This window comes from Artemia franciscana, chromosome 11 (genome assembly GCF_032884065.1).
Source record: "Artemia franciscana chromosome 11, ASM3288406v1, whole genome shotgun sequence".
Taxonomy (NCBI): domain Eukaryota; kingdom Metazoa; phylum Arthropoda; class Branchiopoda; order Anostraca; family Artemiidae; genus Artemia; species Artemia franciscana.
The window spans coordinates 34028180-34051490 of record NC_088873.1 but is presented as its reverse complement, the minus strand read 5'-3'; the positions used below and the strand labels follow the sequence as shown (position 1 = coordinate 34051490).

Here is a 23311-nt window from a genome sequence, read left to right as displayed (position 1 = left end):
GCTTTTTATTTAGAAATTGTTTTCTTTTTGCTTCAGAGGCTCCTTAGAACTTATCGACTCAATCTTTTTATATAAGTAATTTGTTCCTTCTGTTTTTTCCTATTAAACTGATTTTCTCTTTGTCTCTTTGGGTCTGAGGATAGATTTTGAACTTCTGCTTGATTTAGATGCTTTTTTTGCTACTATTTACCTTATCCTGTTCTTACTGAATTAAACTAACTGTTCGTGATGCGCCACGAGTTATAGAAATAATGAAATGCAGCTGTGAGGATGATTACACCGTAAAACAAAGAAGAAGTTTTCAAAGACGAAATACGTCACTAGATAAGTGACGCTTTATCATCGACAATAGTAGCAGTAATCTTTAAAATAGTCTAAAGATTTAATTATAACACTTTACTTCAGTTACTTTTTTTCTATTTTCTAACTTTCATCTCTTAAAAGCAACTCCGGAATCCCCATTGTCTCATTTCTAAAGTACAAACAAGGTATTGAAAAAGTTCTTTTAGTCTCCTTGGTGATTCGATTGTTCGCAGAAATGGTTCCAAGTCCTGGGGAAGTTTAGTGACTTCTCTCCGGAACTAGCTCCAGGTGCTCCAGCATTTCTCCAGTTAATATACATTGACTGTTGGTGACACACGTTCTCTAAGAATCAGTTTAGGCTACGAAGTTTGTGTCCTAGTTTTTCTCTTTTTACTACTTTTTGGTCTGAAAATATTAGTGTTGGGTGAATAAAGTCGTGTGACAATATGTGTAATGGTTATATTAATAGATTATTCATATACCTAAGAAACAAACTTGTCTCTATAGTCAGAATTGTATCCTGATTCCAAATTTAACATTCATTTGCGATAAAAATAAACTTTACCCCTATCCTTATACACAAAAATTCAGAGTATATTCCAATTGAGAGCATATATTTGCATATTAGAGGGACAAATGAATTTTAAATTTGGATTGCAAGTCTGAATATCGGGGTAACTTTAAACTTTTCCGACGAAAATAAATGTTAGACTTGGATTCAGTATACAATTCTGACTATGTAGGTAGTTTTTTTTTATTATCTATCTGAATAGATTGTTAATATAAATATTACCCGAAAATATTTCAGCTCTTGAAGGATGATGAGTCACCTAGATTAGTGTGAGGAATTTCATGATTTATTTATTCATCTTTATTTATTTTTTTTTTAGTGGTGCTTCAAAGTTTTGCATTTATTACGGTGTAGTAGTTGGTAACCCAAAAAAACCGTTCGCCAATATTATTTTCAAACGTCCGTCAGTAACAGCGCAATAGCACTGCCACTGAAACAGAAAAAGAGCAGAAATTACAATAAATAGCCGAGTCAAACTCAAAACACGCAAAATTAACAAGAGTAGGGTTGACAAACCCCATGCCTTCTTAAGACAAGAACACAATTTTTACTTCAATAATCAAAAAAATGAAATAACCATGGACTGTCAGTTTAATACACATATGCTGAAATTCATTCCTTAGAGTTTAATATTTTTTTTTTGTTTATTAAGTCAAAGGAATCGTCAAATAAGCCAAATTTAATAAAATGTATAAGTTAAATGTAAGATCTAAAATGTATTTATATTGTGTAAAATTTAAATTATGTTATTATGTGAATTAGCACCACTGTTCTGACTCGGTTCATTCAAAATATATAGAGTAAATAAATATATAGAGTAAATATAGAGTATATATAGAGTAAATAAAATAGAGTAAATATATAGTAAATTAGCACCACTGTTCTGACTCGGTTCATTCAAAATATATAGAGTAAATAAATATATAGAGTAAATATAGAGTATATATAGAGTAAATAAAATAGAGTAAATATATAGTAAATTAGCACCACTGTTCTGACTCGGTTCATTCAAAATATATAGAGTAAATAAATATATAGAGTAAATATAGAGTATATATAGAGTAAATAAAATAGAGTAAATATATAGTAAATTAGCACCACTGTTCTGACTCGGTTAATTCAAACCATATCCTCTTACACTTTTATAGGATTATTAATTACTTTTATATTTTTTCTTATAGATATCATGGTTTATATTTATGGAAGAATTGATTGATATGTATGAAACTTGTTTGATATCATTGACTCATCATATGGATTGAATTCATTAACACAATGAACAATATCAACCGGCCAAACTCATGGTCTGGATCAGCTATGCATGGTGTTAATCAGAATCATTATGATCAGATTCCAGCAGAATTTCGTGCCGACAGAATATCTTATGATGATCTTGAAGTCCCTTCCCCTTCAAGATATCCCTTCCCACTAAAAAGTGAAAGTGACAAGAGCCAAGAGAAACAAAAAAAAGACAAAATCAATCAAAATTATTATGATCAGATTCCAGCAGAATTTCGTGCACACAGAATATCTCATGATGATCTTGAAGTCCCTTCCCCTTCAAGATATTCCTTCCCACTGAAAAGTGAAAGTGAAAAGAGCCCAGAAAAACAAAAAAAGGAAAAAATCAAAAAGCCCAGGTCTATATCTGTGACTCGTCTCAAGGGAAGTGCAAAAAAACCAAGAAGCTATTTTGGCTCTGCTAGCACTTCGTTTGGATCAATCCCAACCACTATTAAGCTCTCGATGTTGAATACTGGATTGCTTTCGTTTGGTGAGTCTTAAAACTGTTATTTAGTTTCAGTTTAATTTCAATTTAATTTGATATTCTTGCTAACTTCAACCAAAGAATTTGTTTTACATAAATTAAATACGACATATCTCAGTCTACGCAAAACCTAACCTAGTAAAACTAAATCCTGGAAAACAATAATTTAGCTCAAGTAAAATCCGAACCTGCAAAAGTTAAACCAAGAAAACTCAACTCAACAAAAAAATATACGTGTAAGATATTACCTGAAGTTGTACAACAAGGACACAAAGCTTTTACCTCGCTTGCAGTTGGGATCTGGCTGGAACTTCATCTGAGGGGCATCCAGGTCGTGATGGTCTCACTGAACCTGAATATCATTGGTTGTCTTATTTTTCAGCTATGTTCACCAATAACCTCTCCGTCATCCTCTCTGTCGTTGACATTGCTGTCGATTTTATTACCGTAATTTACATGCCCTGCAAATTTACCCTGAAAATTTCTCCATAGCCTTAGCTACCAGCACCTGCTATCTTTCTGGTGCTCCCACAATTTCTCCACTATCAAGAGTTATTGCGATGGTTGCCTTTGCTTGAATTGAGTTCTGCTAGACTGAATTCTGCGCGGGAACAATATTTTATGGATTTTGCTTTATTTGAATCTTGCTTGGATTGATGGTACCGTAAGCTAATAATACAGGTAGGAGGCCTAGTTACCCTTCAGTTTTTTATTTTTTAAAAATGCAACTAGATTTCTTATATTTTTTGTACGAACGTTTTTGTTAGTAATAAACATACGTACCTTAGGAATTAACTTTCATAACGAACTTCTATATTTATTTATTTTTATTACGTATATGAGGGGGTTTGCTCCTCGTCAATACCTTGCTCTTGACACTAAAGCTTAAGTTTTATCCAAAATCTTTAAGAATGACCCCTGAATCACAAAGGCCGTAGAATAAATAGTTGAAATTACTAAAAATACTTTAGCTTAAAGAGCTAGGTATTGTGGAGGAGAAGACCCCCCTTACATACATAATATTTTGTGCTCTTTTAAGTTTTAATGCTACTCATTACTTCCAGGTGAAAAAAATTATCTATTTTCTCATTTTTTTAAATAATGCTAGAAAATCCTGCGCCCCCTTCATGGAATTTTTCTTCCCTCATAATAAATTCCTCCATGGAAAGATCCTCCCACGGAACCCTTTTCCCCGACCCAATCCCGCCCCAACGCGAAAAAGTCTCCCTGAAAACGTCTGTACATGTCATAATAACCATTACTATATGTAAATTAAATAAAAAAAAAACAAGTTTTTTCAACTGAAAGTAAGGAGTGACATCAAAACTTAAAACGCACAGAAATTACTTCGTATATGAAAGACGCTGCTTCCTCATCAACGCCCCGCTCTTTACGCTAAAGTTTGACTCTTTCTCTCAATTCTTCTTTCTAAAACAGTAAAAAACTTTAGCGTAAAGAGCGGGGCGTTGATGAGGAAGCAGCCTCTTTCATATACGAAGTAATTTCTGTGCGTTTTAAGTTTTGATGTCACTCCTTACTTTCAGTTGAAAAAACTTGTTTTTTTTATTTAATTTCTGAACGTTTTTGAATCAATGCATGTTTTGATTTTGGCTCTCCGCAGAGGAATAATCAAAACGAAATTTGCATATTTTTTTTTTGGCTCAATGGCTTTCTCATAATTTTGATCGAATGATTTTGAGAAAAAAAGAGCGGGGGACGAAGCCTAGTTGCCCCCCGATTTTTTGGTTAATTAAAAAGGCAACTAGAACTTTTAATTTTTTACGAATCTTTTTATTGGTAAAAGATTTACGTAACTTATAAATTAGCTTACGTAAAGAACTTTTGTATTCTCATGTTTTTATTACATATATGAGGGGATTCGCCCCATCGTCAGTACCTCGCTCTTTACACTAAAGCTTAAATTGTATCCCAATTCATTAAGAATGACCCCCTGAATCACAAAAGCCGTAGAATAAGTAGTTGAAATTACCGAAAATACTTTAGCGTAAAGAGCGAGGTATTAGAAGGAGGTGAGCCCCTCATATGGGTAATAAATTCTGTTTGTTTTAAGTTTTATTGCTGTTCCTTACTTCCAGCTGAAAAAGCTTTTTCACATTTATTTTTTAATTGTTTTTTTAAATAATGCTAGTAAATCCTGCTCTCCCTTCATGGAAATTTTCTTCTCCCATTACAAATTCTCGAAGGAAAGTTCCCCCAGCATATCCCCCTCTTCTCAACCCCTCCCCCAAACCAAAAAAATCCTCCTGAAAACGCCTGTATACTCCCCAATAACCATTACTATATGTAAGCACAGGTCAAAGTTTGTAACTTGTTGCCCCTCCCACGGGGACTGTGGGGGAGTAAGTAGTCCCCAAAGACATAGTTATAAGGTTTTTCGACTACGCTTAATAAAATGGCTATCTCAGAATTTTGATCCGTTGACTTTGGGAAAATAATTAGCGTGGGAGGGGGCCAAGGTGCCCTCCAATTTTTTTGGTCACTTAAAAAGGGCACTAGAACTTTTTATTTCCGTTAGAATGAGCCCTCTTGCAACATTCTAGGACAACTGGGTCGATACGATCACCCCTGGGAAAAAAAACAAAAAAAAAAAAACAAAAAAACAAATAAACACGCATATGTGATCTGCCTTCTGGCAAAAAATGCAAAATTCCACATTTTTGTAGATAGGAGCTCGAAACTTCTACAGTAGGGTTCTCTGATACGCTGAATCTGATGGTGTGATTTTCTTTAAGATTCTATGACTTTTAGGGGGCGTTTCCCCCTATTTTCTAAAATAACGCAAATTTTCTCAGGCTCGTAACTTTTGATGGGTAAGACTAAACTTGATGAAACTTATATATTTAAAACCAGCATTAAAATGCGATTCTTTTGATGTAGCTATTGGTATCAAAATTCCATTTTTTAGAGTTTTGGTTACTATTGAGCCGGGTCGCTCCTTACTACAGTTCGTTACCACGAACTGTTTGACAATGGTCAAAGTTTGTAACTTCCAGCCCCTCCCCCGGGGACTGTGAGGGATTAAGTCGTCCCCAAGGACATAGTTATTGAGTTTTCGACTAGGCTGAACAGAATGGTTATCGCAAAATTTTGATCCGGTGACTTTGGAAAAAAATGTGCGTGGGAGGGGGCCAAGGTGCCCTCCAATTTTTTTGGTCACTCAAAAAGGGCACTAGAACTTTTAAATTCCGTTAGAATGAGCCTTCTATCAACATTCTAGGACCACTTGGTTGATACGATCACCCCTGGAAAAAAAAGCAAAAAAAACAACAAACAAACAAATAAACACGCATCCGTAATCTGTCTTCTGGCAGAAAATACAAAATTCCACATTTGTGTAGATAGGAGCTTGAAACTTATACAGTAGGGTTCTCTGGTACGCTGAGTCTGATGGTGTGATTTACGTTAAGATTAAATGACTTTTGGGGGTTGTCTTCCCCTATTTTCTAAAATAAGGCAAATTTTCTCAGGCTCATAACTTTTGATGGGTAAGACTTAACTTGATGAAGCTTATATATTTAAAATCACCATTAAAATGTGATTCTTTTGATGTAACTGTTGTTATCGAAATTCCGTTTTTTAGAGTTTCGGCTACTATTGAGCCTGGTCGCTCCTTACTACAGTTCGTTACCACGAACTGTTTGATGCATTCACGCATAAGTTCATTCCCATGGTACAAGGTCAATTAGCAAAATTTGTGTTAATAATTTGGTTACTTCTGGGTCAGGTTTCCTTTTATTTTTTGAGGGACTGAACTATGGAATTCGTTAAATATCAAAAATAGCAATTTAAGTGAATTTAAAAGGCTGTTGAAGAATGAATTTTTTTCTAAATATGATTTCAATGGTTAAATTAATAGGATGCACACTTGATAGAATAAATTGGTATTAAATAATTAAAGGTATGTTTTATTTCTATTGAGGTGTGTTAAGAAAGAAGTTGAGTGTGGAGTGATAAGCGAGTGGTAGCAAGGTATGTGATATTGTAGTTGTGTTTTGTTCTTAAGCCCTTCTTAGGTTCATGTTAAGTTGTTTCTTTTTTTTTTCGTTTTTTTTTGGTTATCCTTCTTCCATATCATGCTTTGACATTTGGAGGGGGTATGTTTATGTTAATTTTTTTTTGTCAATAATTGTTATTAAATAAAAATGATTAAAAAAATAGTCATTGCTGATACATCCCCTTGACAACTTTTATGCGCGTAATGTGCTTTGGTTTAGTTCAGTTCTGATTCGACAAATCCAATATTTTTTGCCTTAATACCCTTAGTTTTAGAACAAAGGACGAAAGATTGGCAGAAATGGGCCAAACGAAAAGCAGTTCGCCTCCGAATGGGTTGGGAGGATATCATAAATAAAGATCTATTGGAAATGGGAACTTCTTGGTAGAGTGTAAAAAGGGATACCTTGGATAGATTGGGACAGAAGAGGAGCCTGCGGACCGGTGTTAGCCTCAGATGGATTGGTGCTGCAATGAGTTGTTGGTAGTAGTAGTAAAAGTACCACTAAAAGGCTAATAGTAGCTCTCGATTGATTGGCCATTTGTTAATATAAGACAAAACGATAAATAAATATGATTTATTAATGCAAGACAAAAACTTGCATTTAAGAATCTGTAATAAGTTTTCTGCTTTTGATGTTCTAACTTCTGTATCAGAAGCTCTTGCATCAGAAGTATCTTGAATACTGCATTTTCTATTTGATGTGTTTGGGGGAAAAATTATATCAAACAGTTCGTGGTAACGAACTGTAGTAAGGAGCGACCCGGCTCAATAGTAACCGAAACTCTAAAAAATGGAATTTTGATACCAATAGTTACATCAAAAGAAGCGTATTTTAATGCTGATTTTAAATATATAAATTTCATCAAGATCAGCTATACCCATCAAAAGTTACGAGCCTGAGAAAATTTGCCTTATTTTAGAAAATAGGGGGAAACACCCCCTAAAAGTCATACAATCTTAACAAAAATCACACCATCAGATTCAGTGTATCAGAGAACCCTATTGTAGAAGTTTTGAGCCCCTATCTACAAAAATGTGGAATTTCGCATTTTTTGCCAGAAGACAAATCACGGACGAGTGTTTATTTGTTTGTTTTTTTTTCCCAGGGGTGATCTTATCGACTCAGTGGTCCAAGAATGTCGCGAAAGGGCTCATTCTAACGGAATTGAAAGTTCTAGTGCCCTTTTTAAGTGACAGAAAAAATTGGAGGGCACCTAGGCCCCCTCCCACGCTCATTTTCCCCCAAAGTCACCGGATCAAAATTCTGAGATAGCCATTCTATTCACCATAGTCGAAAAACCCAATAACTATGTCTTTTGTGACGACTTACTCCCCCGCAGTTCCCTTGGGAGGGGCTGCAAGTTACAAACTTTGACCTGTGTTTACATGTAGTAATGGTTATTGGGAAGTGTAGAGACGTTTTCAGGGGGATTTTTTTTTTGTTAGGGGAGGGGTTACGTGGGAGGATCTTTCCATGGAGGAGCTTCTCATGGGGAAAAGACTTTCAATGGAGGGGGCGCAGGATTTTCTAGCATTATTTAAAAAAAAAAACAATGAAAAAATAAATATGAAAAGTTTTTTCTACTGAAAGTGACGAGCAGCATTAAAATTGATGGAGTTTTGTTTTGTTCTTAAAGCCCTTCTTAGGTTCATGTTAAGTTGTTTTTTGTTTAGTTTTTCGTTTTTGTTGTTTTTTTTTTTTGTTTGGTAATCCTTCTTCCATATCATGCTTTGACATTTGGAGGGGGTATGTTTATGTTAATTCTTTTGTCAATAATTGTTATTAAATAAAAATGAATAAAAAAAAAATAGCCTTTGCTGATACATCCCCTTGACAACTTTTATGCGCGTAATGTGCTTTGGTTTAGTTCAGTTCTGATTCGACAAATCCAATACTTTTCGCCTTAATACCCTTAGTTTTAGAACAAAGGACGAAAGATTGGCAGAAATTCTCCTTTTCACCCACCTTCCAGGGCCAAACGAAAAGCAGTTCGCCTCCGAATGGGTTGGGAGGATATCATAAGTAAAGATCTATTGGAAATGGGAACTTCTTGGTATACCACTAAAAGGCTAATAGTAGTAAAAATAGCAGTAGTAGAAGCAGTAGAATTAGAAGTAGTAGCCTTAGCTTTAGTAGCAGTAGCAGTATTAGCAGAAGCAGTACAAGTAAGATGCAAATATTTATTTTTTGTTAGCTTAACATGCTCCATAAAAAGCTCTGGAAGTTCGAACTTCAAAAATCAAGCCGTTCCTAAGATATTGCTCATACGACAACCTACATACAGACGGCGTGTTCTGATTCAGTTCAACCTCTTCTCAATATTCCCTGAAGATTTCATTTTCAGGCCCTGAACTATTGCTGTATTAGTAGTGGTGCTAGGAATAGCAGTAGTAATAGTTTTAGAACTAGTAATAGTATTAACAGTAAAAGAACTAGTACTAGTAGCAGCAGGAGCATTAACATATTGCCTTTTGGTCCATGGAACATCCCCTTCATCCCTTTAATACAAGTTTCAACTTAATACAATTAACTATTGCTATGATATTGCTCACACGCCTTTTTGAAAACCAGTTCAAAGAGTGCTTTAATTTAGTCCAGCTTCCCTCTCAACACTCCCTAAAATTTTCGTCTTCATACTCTTAACCTTAGCATTAGAAATAGTAACCTGAGTGGTTGTAGTAGAAGTAGCAGCAGCGGTGGTAGTATTATTAATACCATGCGGATATTAACTTTTGGTCAATTTGTATTCCCTTTTATGTATTCCCTGAAAGTGGGTTGGCTTCCCTTCAGTCACTTTTGACTCTTAAACAGCGAACTAGAACTTTGAATTTGCAATCGAATGAGTTCCTTCCGAAGTTTCTACGAGAACTTCTATGCGAAGTGCCTTGGTTAAAAAAATAAATAAAAAACATTTTGCCCCATCGCTCATTACTTAGGCTTTGCGCTGCCTATAATATTTCAGACAGCCTTCTGATAATTATTTCAACAGCCATGAATAAACATAAGATGACAACTCATCTAGTATTTTTACTTGCAAATTAGAGGGAATAAATAAGGGGGTAATATCTGTCGATCCTACATTTTGAAAGAGGCTATAACGGGCCTGGAATTACTATATTCCTGGATTTATATTTCGCTTTTGCATTTATAAGATATAACATGAATTATTCATGTAATTTTGCTAAACAGACCCCTCATTTTGGAGATTTCTCCGTCTTAGCCCATTATGAAAAAAATCCAATGGAATTTTGGTAAACTGGCTCCTTGTCTTAGGGATTTCTCCGTCTTAGCCTATTAAGAAAAAAAAATCCAAAGTGATTAGTATAATTTACACATTTTTTAAGGAATTCTAGAGCAATTTGAAAAAAAAAAAACATTTTACTGTATATATAAGGCTTGAATTTCAATTTGGCCAGAGTTTTGTATTACGTAAGTTTGTCGAAACCTTATTAGGTTAGTAAGAACAACCTAACGTAAAAGAACATTTACGTCACGTAAATCTTCCTCGTTGCCCAAACAACGAGCTAGATTTCACAATTGGGGCAAAATTTGAGAAAAGAATTAATGTTTTGGCAGAGAGCTTCTTCAAATGGCTTCGATTTTGATTCCTTCTTTTAGGTTTCATACAAGACTACGAATTTTGAATTTTCAGTTTTATTAGTTATTTTTCACTTCCAAACTTCAGTTTTTAATTCTTCTTTTCATATAAGGCTTTATTAATTTAATAATCTGATTGGAAAATGTTCATTGATGTTTTCCGTGATCTCGTGTTTCCTACTTCTCGTAGTTTTTGACAGATTCAAGTATGTGTCCCCACATACAAAGTAATTTTTCCTCCTAATTTTTTGGCCATTTTCCATTAACTTTGAATTTTATACTTTACATTCTTCCTTTTTTTGCATATGAATTGCTCAAAAGCTCAAACTTCTGAACATTTGAATTTATATTAACTTTGAACCATTTGAATTGTTTTGATTTATCCCTTTCTCCGTCTTGAACCATTTGAATTGTTTTGATTTGGACACATGTTTTGTTTTATTAGCTAATTAAAATCATGAGAGGTTATCTCAGGTTGTCCCTTTCTGATTTTCAACTATCTTATTTCAGTTCTTATTTCAGTCCTTATTTCAGTTCACTATTATTTCAGTTCACTTATTTCAGTCCTGTTTGAAAAAAGAAACGATCTCAGCAATAGGAACCACACTGGTAAAAGCAAGAAAAAACGGCATATTCCATTGCTCTTAATGAGCAGATTGAGTCTTTTTTCAATTCTGCAATTGCTCTACTTGCTAGTAAACTGCATTTTTATCTGCCATAAAAGCTGCTATATATAGCTGCTATAAGCTGGTTTTATTTGCCATAAAAGCTGCTATATATCTGCTATAAAAGCAAGAATAGCATTAAAAATATAGTCTTGATTTGTATTTACCTGAATGGATTGCCTCACTTCGTGCTGTTTTTTCTTCAATATTAGTCGAATTTCCTTGAAATAATAATTCTGGGAATTTTCTAATTTTTTAATTTTAGTTTTGACGATCGCATTTTACTATAAGTCTCATTTTATTTATGTATGAGGATGGCCCTTTGATGCAGAACCAAAATGTTCATATTCAAAGGTTAAAAAAATTCATTGTCTTTCATAAATTCCGATTGTTTGACCTGTTATCGGTTTTATGACGGAAAGGCAATGTGTTCTTCGTCGCTAAGTGGATACTAAGTGGATAGAAACTAGTGGATACCAAGTCGCTAAGTGGTTTACTTGCTGTGGATAAGCAGGTGCATTATTAGTGTCTTTTGATATACTCAGGTATCCGTGTCGGGTACAGATTCTATCCTTGCGAAATTCTTGGAATCTTGGCCTATTGAACAATCTCGAGCATTTTTTTTTTCTACTAAAGCCTATATGTGAAAAATTGTTAGTTTATGTAATTTAGGATTATTGCCCGTCGGGCTGTGGACCTTATCAAGTTGACCTAAGAGGCATGGTAATTAGACATTTTAGTGAACAGAAATCAGTGTCTCAGAATTTGGATCCAATACCATTAGACTTACGAGGCCTGGGTATAAAAAAACATGCGTTAGGGAGACTGGTTTTCCTCAAGTTTCTATGATCACCATTCCATGAGAAGTTTCTGCTGAACAACGGTTTTGGGCTATTCTATCCCAATGTCAGTCCCATTTTATAGGGAATTCATTTTCTATTTTTCACCTGCAGTATTTTCCCCTTAGCCCAAAGAGTAAAGGATTGAAGTTTCAAGCCGATAAAAAATAGCCTTTTCGGGCCTTTTTGGGGCCAAATTTATCTTTTAATGGGGAAGGATGGGCTGCAGCGGAACTATTTATACATTAGGTTCCTTTTGGCTCAATGCCTTACGGCTGCAGTTCTAAAACTTATTAGGGACTAGAACCTTTTAAGCCCATTTACAAACCCTGCCCCCCTTCTCCACGACAAAATGTTTTTTTTTTTTTTTAGTCAAATGACGATCCTTAAAAGTTTCGATCAACTCGCCTATACAAAATCGCACAAGGCCTCCTTTATCAAAATAAAATCCAATAACTTGCAATTTACATTATTTACTGCCCTTGTTACACCGGATTTGAGCCATTCAGAAGGCGTATTAATTGAACCTTTTTGCTATTCTGAGTAAAATACTGTCACAAATCTTTTTTATATCTTTAGGGATTAAAGGGTACTGAGAAGAGATAGGGCACATGAAGGGGATGTTTGGTAACCATCCAGTCACTTTTGACTCCAGAGAAAGGGTATTGGAAGTTTCAACTTCCAATCAAATGAGCCCCTCCAAATTTGTAATTACCGCGTTTTCTATTAGATGTGTTGGGGGAAAAATTATATAACACGTTAAGGACGTATAGCTCTTTATTACAGACGAAGTCAGAGCGTTGGCTCTTGTTCTTCATTTTATCAATTTCAGTTCTTATTGTTTTGACTGACCTTTTTACAGCAAAAAGGTACACGATCTCTTCATTCTCATTTATTGTCCATTCTTCTCTTATCATCTCTGAATCTCAGAGCTACCTCAGTCTGTATTCACTTACAGCAAGAACATGATTTTCTTATTGTCCAATAAGTTGAAAATTTCACGGAATGCTGAGGGAGACTTAAAAATAAATCTAAAGACTTTATATGCTCTATAGGGCGTATCTGCAATATCTCAGGAACTGCTAGGGGCACTTATGTATTATACGCCAGTCAAGTTTACTCTGTCAAAAACAGGACAGAATGCTGAGTCAAATGCAGGACAGAAGTCGACGAAGCAATAAATGTTTTCTGTTGGAACTCTGTGGTCTTCTATACTATTTTTCGAATCGTGAAAATCTGCTCGATGGTTGAACGGTCCGACATAAAACCAGCTTGCTCCGGTCGCCGGACTTTTCGAATGATATTCCGACATCGATCCAGCAGGACCATTGAAAACAGTCTGCCGGGGACTGACAGTAGGGCTATTCCCGATAATTGGAGCAGTCGCTTCTTGAGCCTTTCCTCTTCCATAAGGGGAAGATGACACCCTTCCGCCAATCCTTGGGAATTATCTCCGTTTGCCAGATTGTAGAGAACAGGGTGTGGAGAAACAAGAGCATTGCAGAGCCTCCATATTTTAGTAGCTCTGAGCTTAAGCCGCAGATACCAGCAGCTTTATTATTCTTGAGCCTTTTTACTGCATATCCGATTTCTGAGGGGCTGAAAGGCTCGTCTGAGGAGCATCTGTTTCAGATCTTTGACTGCAAGGTTAGCTGGGACTATCATTAGGGAGCACAGATGAGTTAGTACTGAGGAGAGGCACTGTTGAGGAGCGAACAGAAGTGGTTCTTCCACCTCTCAAGACAAGAACCTTCATCAGAAAGAAGTGCCCCATCCCTTGACAGGACTGGACCCAAGGCGGGAGTTTTATTTTCTGTGAGGTCTCGAAGATGCTTGTTACCTATTTGCTCTTCTCCACTTCCGGTAAAACGGGTTTCTTTAAGACCCGCAACTGACACTTTATTCTTGCGAAGTTCTTCGGAGAGTAGGTTCTTTGACGCAGGTGCATTAAGAGTCAAGACATTCCAGGTGGCTGTCCCTAGAATCCTTTGGTCCATAAGGCTTAGTCTGTCAGTCTTTCTGACGTCATCAGCATGTCCCTTGACGCGCGATGATCGAGACCTAGTTACTGAGATTCCCGGGGTGGGCCCTACCTGCCACATAAGGTTGCAGCCGTCCTGATCGGAGTGTTTAGTTAGGGGAGAAACCCCATATCCAGAGGCACGTGGTCAGCAGACAGAGTCTGCCTCATTCCGGACAAACTCCATTCACCTCCAATGTTGTAATGAGTATTGCTAAAGCATATCTTGAAAACTAACTTCAAAACAAGCAAAAAATTGTAGAATGTAACACTAGAAGCCAGAACTGTACCCATAATTTTTGTTCTGGAGGGGGCATTATCAAAGATTTTTTTGAGGTGGCTGCTGAACATGGATAAATATTTTCTAGTTTTTGCAAGAGGAATACTCTCTTCACTATATTTTAAGATCAATTTACAAGTCCGAGCAAAATTTCGAGTGATTGGGGGCCAAAACTACATGTTTTACTCCCTGGATACGCCACTGCCAGAGGTTAAAATACTTTAATAATAATTACAGATGCAACTGCTTAAAATTCACCAAATACAAGAAACTGTGCCGAATCGGACGTGATAATTCAGAAGACATCATGTTACAAAAATGAATTCTACGGGAGAAGAAAAAGCCAAAAAATCATTTAAGGATTTGAATTATAACTAATAAACAGTTATCGTTAGAAAAAAATGTTTTCATCTGGTGTTCAGGATAAGATAAACACAAGTTTGACATCAAATTTTAAATGTTCCCGCATTTCCCTTTTTCACTGATTTCAAAAACACAACTTTGTCCAAATTACAAAAATTTTAAACGACGTTTCCATCATGAATCTATTTTAGAATACACCCCTCCCCCTCCTAAGGAAGGTAATGGATTTCGGTATACTAGTAAGCTCAGAATGCCAATGAGGGTCCCAAAATTTAAGGATCTCAAATTTCTTCCTATTTTATCCATTTGTGAAATTGTCTTTGGAAGACAAAAGATCCAAAATCTCATAATATTTAAAAAATATAAAGCTCCTACGAAACAAACATCTTAAGCAATAAAAAATGTTTGAGCTCCAGCCTTGCACCATAATGAGAAGAATTGTAGCATAATGGGAACAAACATCTTAAGCAATAAGAAATTGTTGAGCTCTAGCTTTGCACCATGATGGGAGGAATGGCACCATAATGGGAACAAACATCTTAAGTAATAAAAAATGTTTGAGCTCAAGCCTTGCACCATAATTAGAAGAATTGTAGCATAATGGGGACAAGCATCTTAAGCAATAAGAAATGTTTGAGCTCCAGCCCTGCACCATAATGGAAAGAATTGCACCATAATAGGAACGAACATCTTAAGGAATAAGAAATGTTTGAGCTCCAGCCCTGCACCATAATGGGAAGAATTGCACCATAATGGGAACAAACATCTTAAGCAATAAGAAATGTTTGAGATCCAGCCCCGCACCATAATGGGAAGAATTGCTCCATAATGGGAACAAACATCTTAAGCAATAAGAAACGTTTGAGCTCCGGCCCTACACCGTAATGGGAAGAATTGCACCATAATGGGAACAAACATCTTAAGCAATAAAAAATGTTTGAGCTCTGGCCCTGCACCGTAATGGGAGGAATTGCACCATAATAGGAACAAACATCTTAAGCAATAAGATATGTTTGAGCTCCAGCCCTGCACCATAATGGAAAGAATTGTTGGTGGCCGTTTTCAACTGCAGTCTCGCTCAAAATTGTCTTTTTAATTAATCTTCAAAACGGCAAACTAATTTGAATCTGATGCCCTTTACGTTTCCAAAGCCAGTTCTCAAAGCAACCTCAGCAAAGAAAAATTCCTGGCATTCCTGTTGGCAAAGTGCAACGGAACTGACGTCATGTAAGAAGGTTGAGAAACGAAATGAACAAAGACTAAGATACCTTTCAATAAATTTACACAACAATACATTAGCACATGGTGAGGAGCTTGATGAAAATGCTGGTTACGGCTTTAAAGTTAAATCAGGGGAAGTAAGAGGGCTGGAGGGAAGTCAATAATAAACTTTTTGCGGAATTAGTATGTTCGTAAACATGTTTTAGATTCAACTAGTACTGTCAAGGAAAAAAGACATTTTGATGCAGAGACTCTGAAGAGAGCTGATGATCTTTGATTCTTAGGGGATTCTTTCCTTCGCAGATGTTTCAAAAAGTGCCTATTTCTTCTTCTTCTTCTTGCTCTTGCAGGACCATGGGTTCCTCTGCCTTATCTAGCATTCGAAACTTAATTGTTACTTGATGACTTTTAAAACCGTAAGTTCTGCAGACCCACGGTGGCTGAGTTTTCAGAGCCACACAACTGCCCCCCACCAGTGCCCACTTATACTGTTTGGTCTCTTTACATTTGAAAATGGTAGTACTTTTTCCTTTCCAGCTTGAAAATACCCTTAGTTAAGGCCTATGTAAAAACATAATATGACTGTCCAATTTATGCTGTGGCTCTTGGAATTCCCTCTAGGGTCTAGAAGAAGGATCTTAAGACAGGCTATAGTAAGTTCAAAGATCAACTGGTGTCTTTAATAGGGAAGCTTTCCAGTGATTCTAATGGCAGTTATGTCTTTTATAAGTATACCGAACCATTTGAAACATTTTTAAGGAAGTTAATCTCTATAGGCCACTATGACTTTTTGGAGAAAAAAGTCACCGAAGTCAGGGTGATCTCACGTTACCTGCTAATTACGTATATCAAAAATATCCGGATTTGTTGTCAAGCATAAATGATAAAAATTTTAATTGAAAATTCTCTTAAGCTGATGCGCTTAATAATGGTCAATATTGTAATTGCTTACTATATTTGCTGTTTATTTTTCTTTTTCTCTCGCCCTTTCTTTCATTCTCTCTCTCTCCCATATTTCTTTCAAAATATGTTTAATTCTTTTGTTGTGTCTATTCTACCTAGCCCTTCGAGCTGGGTTCCCTGTGGGGGATTTTTGTGGATATATTCAAAGAAGTGTATCTATGTCTCTTAAGAACCCCGGCTAAAGCAACATATTGCAGGGTAGACACACGGACCATAATAGACAAGAAGCGTCTTTAATCCACTATGAAACAACACAGACAAAAACACACAGTTTGCGAAGCCATCAAGAAGAGTATTAACTGTGTTCACAGTTAATGGCACGCAGAATAGTGTTCTTATGAAATTAAACATAGTAATAAGTATATACAAATCCGTTATTTTAAATATTCAGTTCTGTTCAGTTTAACAAGTCAGTGCGAAAAAAAACCCTTCGCCTGTCGAGCCCTTTATGACGTGATTTTATTTATTTATTATTCCGTGATTACTATCACAAGTCTCAGTGGTCTAATCAAGTAATGGGATCTATTACAAATCCATTATGCTAAATATTCAGTTCTATTCAGTTTAACAAGTCAGTGCAAAAAAGACCCTTCGTCTGTCAAGCCTTTTATTACAATAAAAAAAACAAGTTTTTTAAATGAAAGTAAGGAGCGACATTAAAACTTAAAACAGAAATGTACTTAAAACTTAAAACTTAAAACTTTTAAAACTTAAAACTCCGTATATGAAAGGGGATTTTCCGTCTCAACGCTCCGCTCTTTACGCTAAAGTTTGACTCTTTCTCTTAACTCTACATTTTAAAACAGTAAAAAACTTTAGCGTAAAGAGCGGGGCGTTGAGAAGGAAAATCACCTTTCATATACGGAGCTATTTCTGTTCGTTTTAAGTTTTAATGTCGCTCCTTACTTTCATTTAAAAAACTTGTTTTTTTTATTTAATTTCTGAACGTTTTTGAATCAATGCATGTTTTGATTTTGGCTCTCCGCAGAGGAATAATTAAAACGAAATTTGTATATTGATTTTTTTTGGCTAAATGGCTTTCTCATAATTTTGATCGAATGATTTTAAGAAAAAAGAGCGGGGGAGGAAGCCTAGTTGCCCTCCGATTTTCGGTTAATTAAAAAGGCAACTAGAACTTTTAATTTTTTACGAATCTTTTTATAAGTAAAAGATATAAGTAACTTATAAATTAGCTTACGTAAAGAACTTTTGTATTCTCATGTTTTTATTACAGATATGAGGGGGTTCTCCCCCTCGTCAGTACCTCGCTCTTTACACTAAAGCTTATATTTTGTCCAAATTCATTAAGAATGACCCCTGAATCACAAAAGCCGCAGAATAAATAGTTGAAATTACTAAAAATACTTTAGCGTAAATAGCGAGGTATTAGGAGGAAGTGAGCCACTCATATGGGTAATAATTTCTGTTCGTTTTAAGTTTTAATGCTGCTGCTTACTTCCAGCTGAAAAAAAACTTTTTTATATTTATTTTTTCATTGTTTTTTTTTTAAGTAATGCTAGTAATTCCTGCGCTCCCTTCATGGAAATTTTCCCCCATGACGAATTGCTCGATGGAAAGTTCCCCCAGCATATCCCCCTCTTCTCAACCCCTGCCTCCAACCAAAAAAATCCACCTGAAAACGCCTGTACACTTCCCAATAACCATTAGTATATGTAAGCACTGGTCAAAGTTTTGAACTTGTAATCCCTCCCACGGGGACTGTGGGGGAGTAAGTCGTCCCAAAAGACATAGTTATAAGGTTTTTCGACTACGCAGAATAAAATGGCTATCTCAGAATTTTGATCCGTTGACTTTGGGAAAATAATTAGCGTGGGAGGGGGCCTAGGTGCCCTCCAATTTTTTTGGTCACTTAAAAAGGGCACTAGAACTTTTCATTTCCGTTAGAATGAGCCCTCTCGCAACATTCTAGGACAGCTGGGTCGATAGGATCACCCCTGGGGAAAAAAACAAACAAAAAAAACAAACAAATAAACACGCATCCGTGATCTGCCTTCTGGCAGAAAATATAAAATTTCACATTTTTGTAGATAGGAGCTTGAAACTTCTACAGTAGGGTTCTCTGATACGCTGAATCTGATGGTTTTATTTTCGTTAAGATGGTGTTTCCTCCTATGACTTTTAGGGGGTGTTTCCCCCTATTTTCTAAAATAACGCAAATTTTCTCAAGCTCGTAACTTTTGATGGGTAAGACTAAACTTGATGAAACGTATATATTTAAAATCAGCATTAAAATGCGATTCTTTTGATATAGCTAATTGGTACCAAAAATCCATTTTTTAGAGTTTTGGTTACTGTTGAGCCGGGTCGCTCCTTACTACAGTTCGTTACCACGAACTGTTTGAAAATATGCGTAACTTAAGAATTAACTTATGTAACAAACTTTTATATTCTTATATTTTTATTATGTGTACGAGGGGGTTTTTACCATCGTTAATACCTCGCTCTTTACACTAAATCGTAAGTTTTGTCCCAATTCTTTAAGAATGACCCCTGAATCAAAAAGGCCGTAGAATAAATAGTTGAAATTACTAAAAATACTTTAGCATAAAGAGCGAGGTATTTATCTCCTACTAAAATACCTCGCTCTTTATGCTAAAGTATTTTTTGAACCCCTCATATGCGTAATAATCTCTGTTCGTTTTAAATTTCAATGCTATTCCTTACTTTCAATTGAAAAAACCTTTTCATGTTTATTTTTTCACTGTTTTTTTATAGTAATGCTAGAAAATTCTGCGCCCTTTTCATTGAATTTTTCTTCCCCCATGACATATTCCTCCAAGGAAAGATCCTCCCACATAGCCCCCTCCCATCAACCCCACCCCCAGACCAAAAAAATCCCCCTGAAAACGTCTGTATACTTCCCAATAACTATTACTATATGTAAACACTGGACAAAGTTTGTAACTTGCAGCCCCTCCCCTGGGGATTTTGGGGGTAAAGTCATTCCCAAAGACATAGTTATTATGGTTTTCGACTATGCGAAACAAAATGGCTATCTCAAATTTTTGATCCGTTGATTTTGGGTAAAAAATGAGCGTGGGAAGGGGCCTAGATGCCCTCCAAATTTTTGGTCACTTAAAAAGGGCACTAGAACTTTTCATTTCTGTTAGAATGAGCCCTCTTGTAATATTCTAGGACCACTTGGTCGATACGATAACCCCTGGGAAAAAAAACAAAAAAACAAATAAACACGTACCCGTGATTTGTCTTCTGGCAAAAAATACGAAATTCTACATTTTTGTAGACAGGAGCTTGAAATTTTTGCTATAGGGTTCTCTGATACACCGAATGCGATGGTGTGATTTTCTATGACTTTTATGGGGTGTTTTCCCCTATTTTCCAAAATGATGCAAATTTTCTCAGGCTCGTAACTTTTGATGACAAAGATTAAATTTGGTGAAACTTATATCAAACAGTTCGTGGTAACGAACTGTAGTAAGGAGCGACCCGGCTCAATAGTAACCAAAACTCTAAAAAATTGAATTTTGATATCAATAGCTACATCAAAAGAATTGCATTTTAATGCTGATTTTAAATATATAAGTTTTAACAAGTTTAGTGTTACCCATCAAAAGTTACGAGCCTGAGAAAATTTGCCTTATTTAGGAAAATAGGGGGAAACACCCCCTAAAAGTCGTAGGATCTTAACGAAAATGACACCATCAGATTCAGCGTATCAGAGAACCCTACTGTAGAAGTTTCAAGCTCTTATCTACAAAAATGTGGAATTTTCTATTTTTTGCCAAAAGACAAATCACGGGTGCGTGTTTATTTGTTTTTTTTTTTTTTTTGTTTTTTTTTTTTTCTTTTCCCCAGGGGTCATCGTATCGACCAAGTGGTCCTAGAATTTTGCAAGAGGGCTCATTCTAACGGAAATGAAAAGTTCTAGTGCCCTTTTTAAGTGACCAAAAAAATTGGAGGGCATCTAGGCCCCCTCCCACGCTCATTTTTTCCCAAAGTCAACGAATCAAAATTTTGAGATAGCCATTTTGTTCAACATAGTCGAAAACCATAAAAACTATGTCTTTGGGGATGACTTACTCCCCCACAATCCCTGGGGGAGGGGCTGCAAGTTACAAACTTTGACCAGTGTTTACATATAGTAATGGTTATTGGGAAGTGTACAGACGTTTACAGGGGGATTTTATTTTGCTTGGGGGTGGGGCTGAGGAGAGGGGGCTATGTTGGAGGATCTTTCCTTGGAGGAATCTGTCATGGGGAAAGAAAAATTCAATGAAAAGGGCGCAGGATTCTCAAGCATTACTATAAGAAAACAATGAAAAATAAACATGAAAACGTTTTTTCAAATGAAAGGAAGAAGTAGCATTGAAACTTAAAACGAACAGAGATTATTCCGCATATGAGGGGTTCTAAAAATACTTTAGCATAAAGAGTGAGGTATTTAGGAGGAGATAAATACCTTGCTCTTTATGCTAAAGTATTTTTAGTAATTTAAACTATTTATTCTACGGCCTTTCTGATTCAGGGGTCATTCTTAAAGAATTGGGACAAAACTTACGATTTAGTGTAAAGAGCGAGGTATTAACGAGGGTACAAACCCCCTCGTATACATATTAAAAATATAAGGTTATGAAAGTTTGTTACGTAAGTTAATTGTTAAGTTACGTATATTTTTTACTAATAAAAACGTTCGTTAAATATTAAAAGTTCTAGTTGCCTTTTTAAGTAACCGAAAAATTGGAGGGCAACTAGGCCTCCTTCTCCACCCCTTATTTCTCAAAATCGTCTGATCAAAACTAAGAGAAAGCCATTTAGCAAAGAAAAAAGAATTATTATACAAATTTCATTTTAATAATTTATGTGCGGAGAGCCAAAACCAAACATGCATTAATTCAAAAACGTTCAGAAATTAAATAAAAAAAAAATAATTTTTTTAGCTGAAAGTAAGGAGCGACATTAAAACTTAAAACGAATAGAAATTACTCCGTATATGAAATGAGTTGTCCCCTCCGCAATCCCTCGCTCTTTACGCTAAAGTTTGACTCTTTGCCACAAGTCTACTTTAAAAAAAAAAATTAAAAGCTTTAGCGTAAAGAGCGAGGGATTGCGGAGGGGACAACTCATTTCATATACGGAGTAATTTCTGTTCGTTTTAAGTTTTAATGTCGCTCCTTACTTTCAGCTAAAAAAATTATTTTTTTTTTATTTAATATATTTAGAATCAGCATGAAAATCTGATTCTTTTGATGTGTCTTTTAGCATCTAAATTCCGTTTTTTAGAGTTTCGTTTACTATTGAGCCGGGTCGCTCCTTACTACAGTTCGTTACCACGAACTGTTTGATTACTCTGTGATTATTATTACAAGTCTCAGTGATCTAATCAAATAATGGGATCTATTACTTGTTGAGTGTAGGTGACCTACAGCGCTAAACTCAAGTATAGATACCTTGGTATTATACATACCTAATTGTGCTGCTACCAAACATTACCCATAGTTCATAATACTTTTCATGTTTTCTGTTTACAATCCGCTAGAAAGATTGTGAAAGGAATTTATCGTCGTTTCTCTGCACAATTAACTCCCAAATACTGGTTTTGGTGCAATTTGGTTTTTGGTGCAATCAAACACACCCACTGATTTTTGGTGCAATCAAACTAAAGGGCTTCTTATGTGCAGCCTTCAACTTACATCCGATCACATAACCCAAAAAAATCTTTTATGTTTGGTAAGCAAAAAGGTTTTTTAGCAGTAGGCCTACTCTTGTTTAGGCTAAATTCCATTTATTCTAAGTTAGATGTGACTATTCATTTTAATATTTTTAGGATTTAGGCTCGTTTAAGGATTCTTTCATTTATCTATTGAAGCACCTTGCATCCTTATGTTTGTTGTTAATATTTATTTTTATTTCTATTTCTTTTGCTTTTTATTTATTTTTCAATAGTAATTTTTATTGGTTTTAAATTTGAAATATTATATGACTTCATTTCTCCTCGTCTTAGCTGTTAAAATAGACCTTTATTTTTCTTTAAAAAACTTCATTTGAAACTTATAAAAAATGTAAAATAAATGTTTGCCCATCGTCACGGAATTTTTGATTAGGCTAAATAATAAAACATTTTTAGTATTTACAGTGATAATTTTTTTCATTTAATTTTTTTTCTAGCCGAGGAAAGTGGTGCACTTGCAGCAATAGCAGACAAGTCTGTTGAGTTAAAAGACTTTCCAAAACATTATGACCAACGAAAAAAATTTCCTGTTTTGCTAAAAGCTGAATTTCAGGTAATATAATTTGTTTACAAAAAAACGATTTATAGAACTTAACTTAGTAGGACCCTTTTTCCAGGATATTTTTTTTTATTAGTTTATTGACAACAGAAGGAAGTTTTTTTGCGAAATTTTGATCTAACATTAATGGAAATGGGTTAAATGCCACTTGCCCCAGCCCTCCTTTGAAATAACAAGGAATACAAAGATACTAAAAAGAGAAAAATGATTAATAATAAAATTTCGGGAAAAGAAAAAGGGTACTTGTGTGAAATAACCCCTACAGCTCAAGTTGTTCATTCATTTACGCATTGCATAACTTGTTTTTGGTTAGATTCTGTCAGCTTAGCGTGAGACAAGACAAAGAAAAGTGACGAAATACATGGAAAATATATAATTTGGGCTGGTACGTACGCAGGGGGAGGGGCCTTTGGGCCCGGATTCTCCCCGAAGT

General features: G+C 35.5%; 1 protein-coding gene across 2 annotated transcripts; it reads left to right on the top strand.

The window, feature by feature from the left end:
- Positions 1–519: 519 nt before the first annotated feature.
- LOC136033382 (uncharacterized) lies at positions 520–22896 on the top strand. Of its 2 annotated transcripts, none has more exons than XM_065714167.1 (3): positions 520–591; positions 2056–2648; positions 22757–22896. In XM_065714167.1, the coding sequence occupies exons 2-3, from the start codon at positions 2150–2152 to the stop codon at positions 22879–22881; spliced, it is 624 nt and encodes a 207-aa protein (XP_065570239.1). In that variant the 5' UTR covers positions 520–591; positions 2056–2149; the 3' UTR covers positions 22882–22896. The 2 variants fall into 2 exon arrangements, with proteins under 2 accessions (XP_065570239.1, XP_065570238.1); XM_065714166.1 differs by having other exon boundaries at positions 581–669.
- The last annotated feature ends 415 nt before the right edge of the window (positions 22897–23311 follow it).

Bases quoted from the DNA above. Each gene is read 5' to 3' on its own strand.
- LOC136033382 (XM_065714167.1), top strand. From the start codon at position 2,150: ATGAACAATATCAACCGGCCAAACTCATGGTCTGGATCAGCTATGCAT. The intron at 2,649-22,756 runs GTGAGTCTTAAA...TTTTTTTTCTAG, and splicing joins TACTGGATTGCTTTCGTTTG to CCGAGGAAAGTGGTGCACTT.